This window comes from Nothoprocta perdicaria, unplaced genomic scaffold (assembly GCF_003342845.1).
Source record: "Nothoprocta perdicaria isolate Ctin4 unplaced genomic scaffold, notPer1 scaffold_280, whole genome shotgun sequence".
Classification (NCBI taxonomy): Eukaryota; Metazoa; Chordata; class Aves; order Tinamiformes; family Tinamidae; genus Nothoprocta; species Nothoprocta perdicaria.
Genome location: NW_020455511.1, coordinates 193977 through 206972, shown reverse-complemented (window position 1 = coordinate 206972; position 12996 = coordinate 193977). Strand labels below are relative to the sequence as shown.

The 12996-nt window shown below is 38.6% G+C and overlaps 1 protein-coding gene across 1 annotated transcript in view; it reads left to right on the top strand.

The window, feature by feature from the left end:
• The first annotated feature begins 6675 nt into the window (after positions 1 to 6675).
• DOCK8 (dedicator of cytokinesis 8) overlaps positions 6676 to 12996 on the top strand; it is a 78071-nt gene continuing 71750 nt past the window's right edge. The window contains exon 1 of the mRNA XM_026041264.1: positions 6676 to 6872. Coding sequence (XP_025897049.1) covers positions 6820 to 6872 — 53 coding nt within the window. The 5' untranslated portion in view covers positions 6676 to 6819. The remainder of the gene's footprint in view (positions 6873 to 12996) is intronic.

Sequence of the window (12996 nt, the reverse complement as noted above, 5' to 3'; positions counted from 1 at the left end):
CGTGTCGGGGCCACAACCGCCGCCGCCGCGACACCAACGGTGGCGGCGCTGCGTCACCAACTGCGCATGCGCAGCGCGACAGCCGGGCCCCTCCCCTCCGCCTTCGGCACTTGCGCATGCGCAGCGCGACAGCGGGAGGGCCCTCCCTTTCCCCGCCTGCGCATGCGCCGCGCGGGGAGGGCGGTCTGCGCCTGCGCACTGCTGCCCGTGGCGCGGCCGTTAGGGCGGGGCAACCGCGGCTGCAGCCGTTGGGAGTGGGCGGGAAACTCGCGCAGCTCTTCTCGCGTTCTGAGCGTGGTGGTTAAATGCGAAAAGTCGTAAAAAATTAAAAAGTTTAGTAGTAGGTGCAATAGCGCATTGCCTTTCTGCGTAAAGAGGGAAAGGTAATTTAATGCTGAGGGAAAGTGAGGTACAACGTTTGAGATTTAAGTGTTTTTTTTTTTTTTGCTCTCTCCCAGAGGTCCTGGAACACAGGCTTGAGACCAGGCTGATAACTGCAAATGTTTTGCTAAATCTCTTTGCGTTGCCTTAAACATTCTTATTGTTTAGTCTTAGAGTAATCTACGTGTTTGTAGGTAAATGAACTGTTCAGTAGCTTGCCTTAATGTTATGGTCATTCTTGCCAGCAGTATTAGTTGTATCTTGACAAGAACTCAGCCTTGGTGCCCATTTGGATTTTCATGTCCTATCACAAAGTACATTTATGAACAGGCTTTTTAATGAAAACAAAAACTTTTCATCTTACTTGTGGGAAATCTTTATAGATTATAAAGCTCCTCTAATGACATATTTAGTGATAATCTCACAAAACAGTCACTCTCACCGCAACAAACATGCAAATTCAATTGCTTTTTTCTTGAAGATGTCACTGGATTCCAACATAAATACCCATTTTCTTAGAGAAATTTGCCAAATTTAACTAGAGAAAATCGTTTTCTAGCTTTCTTTTAGGAGTTGCGTTAGGTGCCACAGTAAACCTGCCAGCCCTGTGGTATATTAACTATAGAAGGCAGTAAATCTGATCCATTAATGACATAAATATTTAGTCAGACCTAGCACTTAAGGATTAATACATGGTAAAGCACATCCTATATTCTTGTTTCAGCCAGATCATCCTCTTGTATTTGAAATGGTGTGCTTTCATGTAATTTATTTGTTACCTGTTTTTAAAACATAAATCTTTGTCTGTAAACTGTGGAAGTTTTGCTTCTGCATTTTTTTTTAATAGTACTCCTTAAGAGATTATTTAAGGAAAAACTTGAAGATTTTCACTGCAAAAGCTGCAGAGGAAGGCAAGACAAGATTAATTGGAAATGTGTTGGAAACTGACAGCTTAGTATAATAGATCACGTAAAAGGCTGCAAGTTGTCTTTGAAAAATCAGACTAGTTGTAATAATGAAATTTCATTTACATGTCAGCGAGACATCTAGTATTGGCGGGGGGAAAAAGGACTGAGGAAGGCCGTGTCCTGGCTCTTTAAACTGCTCATCTCTTTTTTGTATGAATAGTTCCCACAGCGCTGTTCATTATTTTTCCTCTGAATAAAATTACTTAAATAGTATGGGCTTTTTTCCTGATTTCTTTAAAACATAATTCTAATATTTGAATATAAACTTTAACTGTCTTTGAGTCTCTACTGAGCTATGCAATAAAGCTTATTAGAACTAGTGAATTAAATTTACAGCCTCCATAATTTTATTGTGGTGGTAGCCAAAATGAACACAGCTAGTGAAAGCAGGATGTGATTAAAACAGCAGGAAAAGTGCACAGATAATTTTTTAATATTATGTATAGTGAACAGTTTTCAATAGTCGTGGCTGCTGGAGAAGGAGGTTCTTCTTAAGTTACTACCAGTCTGCGTAGCACTATGTAGTCGGTACCATAGAGAGGGCATTTGCTGCCAATTAATGCGATGATGCCAGATACTTTTTGTAATGACTATTAACCCCTAAAGCAACAAGGAAGAAAAGAGTAAATTTTGCAATCAGTTCAGTAGCTGCTAAACAATCCTGTACATAACCTCAAAATGTAAGTTGGTGAGCAGAGGCAAAACTTTGGTGCAATTTGCATGTTCTGTCTGTGCACATTTAACTTGTTCTTCCCTGTCATCTGCGTTTAATTATTTCTGTTAAATTACTTTTTTTTTTTTCCTTTTAGGTATGTAGAAGGACAACCACTCACAACTGTTATGCAGGTACTTTGTAAAGGTTTCTACTCAGTATGGGCACACTGAAAACAGCAGGATTAAAAAATATTTTGGGAAAAAAAACATATCTTGAGCAAACACTTATCCTTTGGGAAATGAAACCTAATCCTAACCAAATAAAAAACTGCAGTAAGTTGAAGATGGAATATTGGCCCAGAGCCTGCAAATGCTTTGAGAGGTTTCTGATACAATGCGTGCAGAGTCTGCCTCATCAGCACATTTGTAAAACCCTGATCTGATCAAGTCAAGCATTCTGGTGCTGGCAGACCTCTCAAGCTGCTACTTTTCAATGCAGTTCTGCACTAACGTATGATCCTGCTCACTGGAGCTCTGTAAGGGGTTTGGATTTTACTAAAAATTTAATAAAAATATTAAAAAATCCTCGAATAAGGGATCTTTTTTTAAATAAAGTACACTGATCATTCACAGGCTGTGCAACAGAATATTTTCAACACCACAATTCTGTTTGTGCAGCTACACTTTAATATTGCTACTTTTTATGACTTGCTTAATATGCAGTTTACAATGTTTTAATGTATTTTAATGAAATGGAGGCATTTGAATAAAGTTTATATTCAGGATTTAAATATCAACTTACAGGTTGCTTACTTGTATGTAAGGATATGGGGACTCTAAAGGAAAATTTCACATTTCAGTGTTTCTTCCACTTAAGTTCTGTTTACTGTGAAGAGGTATGAGGAGGTTTCTTCAATTTCTGTTGGGAGACAGGTTTGTCTTTTTGTTTCTTCATAAGACTGAAGAGACAAATATGTAAAGAAGATATGCTTTCACATAACCCTTTAAAAAAAAAATAGTGAAGTGTTTTATGAAAAATGAGAAGGCTGTAAAATGACCTAAGTTCCCTTTTCTAGTTTCACCATCAGAGAAATGAAACATACTGTAAACATAAAGCACGGTATGATTTTTCTTACTGGAGAATTCAGTATTTGTTTGCCAATCTGCTATGCCGATATCTAGTACGTAGTGGAAAATTACACTTAATTATCTGAGATTTAGCATAATTTAATTTAACATTTTTGGTTTGTTTAATCTTTAACAAATCACTTAGACATTACTGGATACCATGCAGGTTTATGCTAGTGAAGGGTGTTGAATGTGATCCCATGTTAGCTTCTAGTTAGTGTCTGTGCCCCTAATACATTTTGCTAAGGGTGAAAATTCACCCTTAGTAAAGTTAGTGGGAAAATCTGCACAGACTTTGCTCAGTGTCTAATAAAGCATCAAATCTATGTGCTCTGAGAAGACTGGATAGCAGTGCAGGTTTAAGAAGGGCTACATCGTCCCTTCCTAGCCTGAGCCATGAAGTTGTGTTTAATGACAGGCAGAATGCTGAAATACTCTGTCATGCAGCATCATTCTGTGCAGCGTTAACTGCTGCTGCCAATGTACAACAACAACAACAAATGTAGATTGTCTGCAGACTTGAAGATTGTTCCAGGTTTTCCCAACTTTTTGATTACTTTTTTTTGTTTTGTTTTGTTTTTCTTTTTGATGACATTTTTTAATCTCCTGACTGGAAATAATTCTTTGCCTATTTCTTTTTTAAGGCCACAATTGGACTTACTTGTCTTATGTAAAGTGGGAATGTGGTGCAGAAATTTAAACAATATTTTTCAACAATAAGCTGGAGCTCTTGACTATGGACAAGATTTTATTGGACAAAATAGCTTTAAAAATGTCTGTCTGATATTTTGCAATATTCTAACAACCTAAATCCAGCTAAATTTCCTCTGTTCAGAAATGTGAAGAAAATGCTAAAATCCTGGCTGGATGCCGGCTGGATGCCACCCTGTGTCACATGTTCCCTGCTGAAGCAGGAGTGTTGGACTAGGTGATCTCCACAGGTTCCTTCCAATCTCAACCACTCTATGATTCTGTGATACTTCATACATACTGTGAGTGTCTGATTTCATGCCACATAAGGTATTAAGGTGAAGCCTAAACTTTTTTTCATAGCTTAACAAACAAACGAAAAAAAAAGAAGTAGTGATTTCTGCTTGAGTAGTTAATAGTTCTGGAGAAACATCTAGGAAAAAAAGGAGTCTCTTCCTTTCTGCAACTTCCTCCTGCCCTCAACCCAACTAACTACATTTTTCAGTAAAGGGAGAATAGGTAATACCGGTTCCTTTTCTTGGAACCGCAGTGAACAGAAGGACATGTTTAAAAATGTTCTAACACAAAAACTGTCCATTTAACTGTTTCTACAGTCAGATGAGGTGGAGAATGGATGAGAGAGAGACCTGTTGTCTTTTTGTTGCTTATTCCCTCCTCCTCCCTAGCCTGTAAGCTGCTGGAAAACACATATAACTTCATGTACACTTCTGAAAACAAGCAGTGAAGGGAACTTGCAGCATCTGATGTGCATAGTACAACAGTAATGTCTCTAGTACATCGCCAATGGCTCTTGCCTGTCCTTCAGTGGGTCTGGACATTCAAGAAATAAACACTAGCCTCAACACATAACCCTCAAACCATCAAAACAGCCAGTCCCAACACGTGACTCTCTCAACACATAAACTGGTGTTTATTCCATGGCTTTCCATCTCTAGCAGAGCATGGTTTATCCTACTCTGTAAGTCAAAATAGAAGAAGCCATCCTGTGCACCAATCTCATGTAAGAGCAAAGAAAGTAATAAAGCCCAGGTGCTAGAATAAGGTTTTCAGCTCCTTTTTGTTACCTAACTTTCAAAAATATTGAGACTTTTGACTCTAGACATCTAGAGTATGTAAGAAATGCATCAAACATCAAGTGTTTCAGAACTCAGAATCTCTCAAAAATGAAGGCAGCTCTATTAGAGTCCCTTTAATGCAGGACTCTTCAGACCCAGGTCAATCCATTTATATTTATATTTATATTATTTATATTTATATTTATATTTATATTTATATTTATATTTATATTTATATTTATATTTATATTTATATTTATATTTATATTTATATTTATATTTATATATGAAAAGGTTACCTCTTTGCTATTTATTTCCAGCACTGAAACCAGTACATTTCACCGCCTATTACAAAGGACAGTCCGCGTGTTTTGAGTTAACTTGTGCAGAGGCTGCACGTCTGTTACAACTGCGACTCCTTTGTGCCTCTGAAGGCAGTGACTGTATTTCCTCATATTTCCACAGGTAATGCGGGTAACGTGAAGCAGTATTTTACTCCGGCAGATATCTGATGCTCAAGAGTTTCCATGTGAGCAACAGGCATGCTAGATCATAGCACGGCAGCAGCAAGGTGGTCTTAGCATTATCTTGGTGAAGAGAGAATGAGTATGGAGTGTTACCTCTGCAAATAGCAATAATCATAAATAATCTACCCAAATTGCTTGCTATTTAATATCATTGTTAATAGCAGATTTAAATATTTTATCAGCTTCTCAGATCTGTGCCCTACGAGCTGATCCCATAGCATGTCATTGCACCTGCTATGGATCCTATTGTTTTTTTCCCTAAATACATTTAGTTCGTTTCCTTTTTTTTTTTTTAAAATTTAAGCCTTTTTTTTGGTGTTAAATCTTTAAACTTTTCATCTGCTCTGCAGTCTCCTAAGGACATATAACAAGTGTTCTTAAGAGACCACATCAGTTGACCTTCATATTTGGAACCACTCAACATTTAGAGTGCCCTGAAGGGCAGTGAATCCTGAGGAGTGAAAGGTGATTATTAGTAGCCCAGTTTTAGGCCATCCTGTTGGATAATCTGTTCCTTGCCTCAGATCACACCATTTCACTGTGGACATCCTCTAGCTCACTGGGAATACAGGGAGGTGTTATTACTGCCTTTCAAAGGATGAATCGTTTGAATTGCATTGAGTGCCATGTTGCTTTTGCCATGGCATGAATTAAATAAAAATCTGGCAGCCTAAAGCTCGGTTGCTTCTGCAACCCCTGAGTTCATTTGTTGAAATCATATTTGGCTTTAGTTTACTCTTTTAAATAAAGACTGAGTTCCGCTTATCTGCAAACGCAATGAAATATGCACACAGGGAAAGAAGGCAACGGGTCAGGAAACCCACATGGTACTTCCTAAAAATGGCCATTTTAAGCTGTTGATCTTGTTGCAGAGCAGAATCACACAGGTGTCCCCTCCACGGGCAGACATCACCTCCTCGCCTGGGCCTGGCACCGTCCAGGTGAAGCTCCCGGAGAAAAGGGCCACAGGAGCAGGGTGACCACTGCAGACAAGACGTCTTCCCTCATTCCTGCTTTTGTGAATTCCCTGCTTCATCCTGAAGGGTCCCTCAGGCCTCCTGCTCAATACGTGGGAAATGGGAGGCATGAGAAGGGAGATCCCTTGGAGGTGCCCTAGCTCCTGGCTCCGAGAAAGCCTGGAATACCCTGCCGGGAAGGGTAAGAAACCAGCTGTGTGCAGGAGGAGGTCCCTCCCCCTTCGGTCGATTTCGGTGAGGAAGGTAAAATGCGGAAGTTGCCAGACGGAGCTGTCAGAAGCGGGTTGGATTTTCAGCTCTGAGCATGCAATAAAGAGAGAGAAAAAAGAAAACCCCAAAAGCAACACAGCCGGCCCCTGGTGCGCTTGGCCAGCTGCCGTCCTCCCGAGCAGCTGAAATTCCAGGGCTGCACTCCTGCATGGCTACTCTGCCCGCTGCAGACAGGAGGGCGTTTGCCCTCAAAATCAACAGGTAAGAGACTTTTGTGCTACTTCTCAGCTTGCTTTTTCTCTCTGCCAGCCCCAGTGTGACCTGCCAGCCGGTGGGGATAGCTCCTCCTTGGAGACCCTGGGATGTGAAGCTGCGTGCGAGCTCCTGATAGCCCCATGGCTCTGCCACCCAGAGGAGAGCAACCCTGGCTTCTAAGCAGCACCCTCTTATAAGCCTAGCTTTTCTATACCCAACCAGCAGTGATCCCAAAATGCACGAGGGCTTGGCCGTATCCTGCATGGGTTGTGATCGTGGGTCAGCTCTGGGATGCCCTTCTGCTGAAATAACATCATTCTACGATCCCTTCCTCTGCCAGGTGGATGGTGCTGGCAAATTATTTTCTCTGACAGAGAGGAAATGTCAAGTCTCATCCCATTAGTTCTTGGTCTCTACCTACTCTGTCTGAACAAGCCCTGTTCCTGCTTTCACGGGCTGCTTGCTGATGGGGGGATTTGCAGTTCCTCCTCCCCACGGGACAGCAGAAGTGGTCTGATACCTAAATTAGTGTTCCACGGAAATAAAGAGTTTATGAATATAGCTTCAGTACTGCAATGAGATTCATTCTTTTTCTTTTTTTTCTTTATTGTGCCATTTCATCTATGTAAAAAGAAAAGAAATTCTGATTTGAGAAGAATAGATCTTCCTCTCTCCCTTTAAAACCAAATAGATTAGATGTCCACTGCAAAACATCACACGCTTGCTACTGACCTTGCTTTCTGCTAGCACTGTATCTCTTTTCCTCTGGGCAAGCTGACTTTCAGCTGGTCTACACTGTCTGGTAGCAGCAAGAAACCAAGACAATTACTCTGATACTGTTAGCTAGAAGGAAAATTCAGGCCAGCTTTTCAGGAGTCTTATCATCTGAGATGAAAACTGTTTCCAGGGTGTTGATGTAAGTACAAGGTAACTGAGTTTGCTGACACGTACAAGAGCAAACAGCATAATGGCTTTATTGTAAACTGCATGGCTGATGTCTGCGCCGGAGAGAAAAGTACGCACAGAAACTCCACCTCCACTGTAATTTATTGGAAGACATGGGATTTTCAGTCACTGAGGATAAAATTAGCTTCACCCTGAGATGTGCCTTTCCCATGGCTGAATATTCATCAGGGTACCTTTACACAGCAGTAGAGAATTCACTTTAAATTGGTGGCAACAGGAGTGAGGTAACAATCTGAGAGGCCATCAGATAAGCAGCTAAGCACAGGATCTTGCCTAATTCCTGGTCATTTGAAGACATACTTGAATAAAGAGCATGACTGGCTGATATTTAAAGGGCTTGGATTATTTTTTTCTTCTATTTCTAGGGCAGCTTTTCTGGCAGCTTTTCCGAGCTGTGGTGATGGTCAGTGTTCCTCTGTATGACTAAAGCCTTACATAGTTGTGGAATCATACCAATGAACATGGCTTTGTTTCAAAAACGCTCACAACATTTTTCAGATATGTTATCTAACAAGTTCTAAATGTGATTCCAATTTAATAACCTATGTATTTATTTTGTAAGTAAGAATATTTTCTCTTACTGAGTGGAAGAAATTATGTATACCTGCTGGCAGAATATATATTTCCCATTCTTCAAAACCAGCAGGTTGTTTCTGAATGAGCAAAGTGCAGTCTGTTCTACTGACTGTGGAACAATGTATTTTCACAATGAGCATTTTTAATGTTTATCTTTAGAAATGAAACTTCCAAATAAATGGAAAAATAAGTTAGTGTTAGCTTACTCTCTTGTACACAAAAGGTTAATATGCAGCTACAAAATGTTGTTCCTCTTTCTTCAAAGTTCCTCAGTTTACTTTCTCAAAATACAACTCTTGAATGGAATTTGCACATATGTATTCTATGTTGTTGGTGTAATTATTCTCTATTCATTTCAAATTTCATGCAGGCTGTAATTCTTCTCCTGCATCTGATTGACTAAGTCCAATACTGTTTTGTTAAGGAGGACCACCACTAACTGCTTTCATGGTAACTGCATGAGGTGTAGCTTGTGCTGATTGTAAAGCTGGTTAGATATGTAATCATTGTATTAAACTGTACTAATTATTCTTCTGTAAAATTACAACACTGAAATGATTTGAAATGCTTTTAACTGCTAGTGATTGGAAGTCTTGATTTCAAGTCAGTGTCACTTCTTCATCACCAAATGCTTCAGGAAAGCCTATTACCTGACAAACATCATGTTCATTTAAAATTAAGTCAATTTTAAATTTGTTTCTTAAAATACCTTTAAATCTGTAAGCCCCACATGCAATCTGTCTACATAAGCAGGTCCTCCTATCATCTTCTTTTCACCCATCTTGTTTTTGTTGTCCAAACCTGTTGCTTCCTGTCTTTTCTTATCCTGCACAAACTTGCACGTATAATGCATATGTTACTAATTCCTTTTAATTTAATGGAATATCTCCTATGAATAATGTTGCACTTAGAAATGAATAAACAAACCTTTAAATTAGTGTCCCTCAGGTTAGGCAGCATTCTTACTACTTATTTGCATATCACTGAGAGCTAAGTGGCTGTGAACTGAGGAGAACATCATATTAAAATATACATATTTCTTTCTTCCTTTCCAACTTTATACATTCTGTTAAAATAAGCCCTAGTATTAGCTGCATAAAATAAAGTAAGATGTAACTGTCTTTTCCAGCACTGGACAAAGGAAGGGGTGACATGGTAAAATTTTGTAGAAAATCCTTGCTAATATACATTATTAAGAGATGTTTTCAGTATTTTCTGAGAATGCTATTTGTCAGTGCTGTTTGGAGTCTGGTTTGGGAGATGAAAAAGTAGAACATCACTGCTGAATCGAATGAGTCTTAGATAATAATCATTAAGTGTCTAAGCTGCATGTTGTTTGCTTCCCAAGCACAGTGTTCATACCTGTTAACCAAGAATATTGAAAAATAATTTTAAGAAGCACCCATAAAGCAACCCTCCATTGCTAAAATTGTGGGCTCTAGCATGTAGTAATTGAGCAGTGAGTTTGGAGGCACCATATAGCCTGAATTTTAATCAGAGTAGTTTGACTCAGCAGTGTGCTTGGATAAACATAGTACTAAAAAAATTTTTTTTAATTAATTTTATTCAGATAACGTAATTTACTATTTTATCTTCAACACAGCAGTTGTGGTACTGCTTATTTCTTTTGACTTCAAGTGAAAAAATTTTTGCTGTAGGCACCTGCTTGGAGCCCTGGCCACCAATGCTATACTTTCAAACATATAAATTACAAAACAGAAAACTACCAAGAGCAGCAGTATAGTTTCCTAACAAACATATCATTTGACTGTCAGCCATGTGACCCACTCAATTTAAAACCTTTCTCGTAGACATAACTCAGCTGTCACTGCACACCACCACGTTTGCATTTTGAATGTGACATAAAACAAATTTTAGCGTTAACTTCTATCATTTCATCATCTCACTGAAATTGTCCAGCTGCCAAAAAGAATTTCCATTTTCTCTTTTTTAAGAAATTTAAGAACGCGTTTAGATTTGCAAATTTCTATATTAAAAAACCAAAACTATCCATACCAAGGCAATTTTTTTTTCTACTGAAGCTGCATTAAAAAAATCACATTGTAAAGGCTGTGTCTCTAACTAACTCTCAAACAGTATCATGAATTCTCCTCTAAGTATATGATGATAATACACTTCAATTGTTCCTACCTGAAATGAAAAAGTGAGCTTAAATCTTAGGGCATATTGATGACATAAATGTTCATAAGAAATTACAGTAAATGGAAAAGACTATTGCAGAAGAGCCAGGTGCAAAATGGTTTCAGTGGCAGAACAGATCCTTTCCTATCTGTTTCAGCAAATTTCTGTTCAGTGCAATCCCTTTGTGGGGTTGGGACCTGTATCTATTGCTTACATTTCAATAAAGTGTTCTCTCTTATGTGGTTATAATAAAATGCTGATTATTTCATTGTTTAGGTCAGGTTGTTTCTTTTAATTAATTTGCTTTTGTTAAACTTTAAGGATGTTAAATAACTTGTCTTTTGGTTGCATTTTGTGTAATTTAAAATAAACATACTGTAAGTGCTTATTTAGTAAGATGTATTAAATGGTTGTAGTCAGTTTGTTACATGAATGTATGGATCACAGAAACCTTAATGCAGTTCCTAATGTATTTGCTGAGTGTTTGATACCTAAAACACACAAATTATAGTTTATCAGCTTTTAAAAGATGATTCTAGATACAGCCTTCCTAACAAATATGTTCACTGAGATACTGTCTGAACTGTAAGTGTTGCCAGCTCGGTGGTAATATTAAAAATCCTGTGTTCCTTTTTGCAAAGTCCGTTGTGACTTTCCTTCCTGAATAACATGGACTTAGCATACTTGAGGAAAGGCTTGCATGGTGCTTTACTGAAATGAGTTGCGCTCTGGCAGCCTATGCAAGTGAGGATAACTCAAGTTAATAAGCTTTTGCAGGCACAGGTCCAAAAGAGTTTGTTCAAGCCATCAAGTAATAATCTGTCTGACTTCATCTAAAATCCATATCATAAATATACAGTACGGAATGGCTTTCAAGCACCCTCAAAAATCTGATTTGTAATTCCTATGGAAACAGATTGCTTTTCACATACTATGTGTGAGATAATAGTGTTTTTTTATTAACTTGGGATGGCGAATACTAACCACAAATATCATATTAACATTGAAAGAAGGATGTCTAAAATTTGTTATTTTATATGCAACATTTTGTCAGTAGCTTTTTATATTAAAGACTGAATTTGTATACTCACTTAAAATTAAATGAGAAATTTTAATTCTCTTTAAATCTTTCTTTAAATCTTTCACAGAAAATTACTCAGTTTTGCTTGTGGAGGCAATATAAAGAGCAGGTTAGCCTCCTGTTCTTGCATCCTTGTGTTGTCTTAGAATCTTTTACTTTGGTTATAGGAAACAGTTGGATTTTCATCTTTCAAGATCAACATGCATTTTTCACCTTTCCTTAATTTTGATATTCTATTTTTTGTGCTTTTGCACCTAAGTACAACATGCCTTTTTCTGAATTCCAAAGCATGTATCTTCCATTTCCAACTGGCAGGAATAGATTAAGAGTATGTCAGAGGATCTGCTTATTTCCTTCATTCTTCAATGGAGGGGAAACCCTCAATCTCCAAAGCGTTTCATTCCATGAAGAAGGATTCCTCTCTCTTTCCTTGAGTTACTATAGGCTGTTTTTTTCTTGTTTTTAATGGATTCATTGTGCTCCAGCCTTCTGGAGTCATGTTCTGCACAAGGAATTGGTTGCACGTGGCTCTGATGTCATTGCTGAGCACCAGGAGATCCAATGCTTCATACAGTGGTTTTGCAGCAGTCATAGAGCAGCTTTAACTCCCAACCCAACCGTCTGGCTTCAGAGCAATCCCAATAAGTAGAAAAGAATGGAAGGAACTGAGATGACAGTTTTGTTCTTGTTCTGTTGATTACAATTGGACATGAAGAAATGAACCATTGAAGGTCTTGGGTTGCTGTTTCCTTAGGTGGGAAAACCTTTGAGATCAGAGAGGTACTTCTATACCCCAATGGAAAAACACAACCTATAGGCACAATGGATGTCTAAATCTACACAAAGGAAGTCAAGATTACTAAAGCTGACTAGGCATGGATTGCATCTGGTGTAAATAGCTCTATAAATAACTAAAGGAACTTTCCTAATGCCTGTGAGATAATCTTTTCATCAGCCCTGATGATAATTCATTTGTCTTTAGTAGGAGGTTTCCACCCTCCTTGTTAAATTAGAGTAGATCTACATCAATTCCGCTCTTCTAAATGTATTTTACAATGATGTTTAAGTAAACAATGAATTTAGGTGGTATGCAGTGCAGTTGATCATTGTATAGTTCAAATGAACACCAGCAGATTTCCACCTCACACTGTGGCTGTGGTAACTGTTGGGGTCTAACGTTTAAGCCCAACTATGCCATAGCCTGTCTGCATCCACACAGCCAAACAAACTGTAACTGGGTATAAACTCTGCTGTAGGTCATTATGAGCTAATGCCCAGCTGGAGACCACCTCCAGAGACACCTGCACAAAAACAGAACTTAGCTGGAATGGTCTTCTCAAACTCCCATAAACATGTTATGGACTA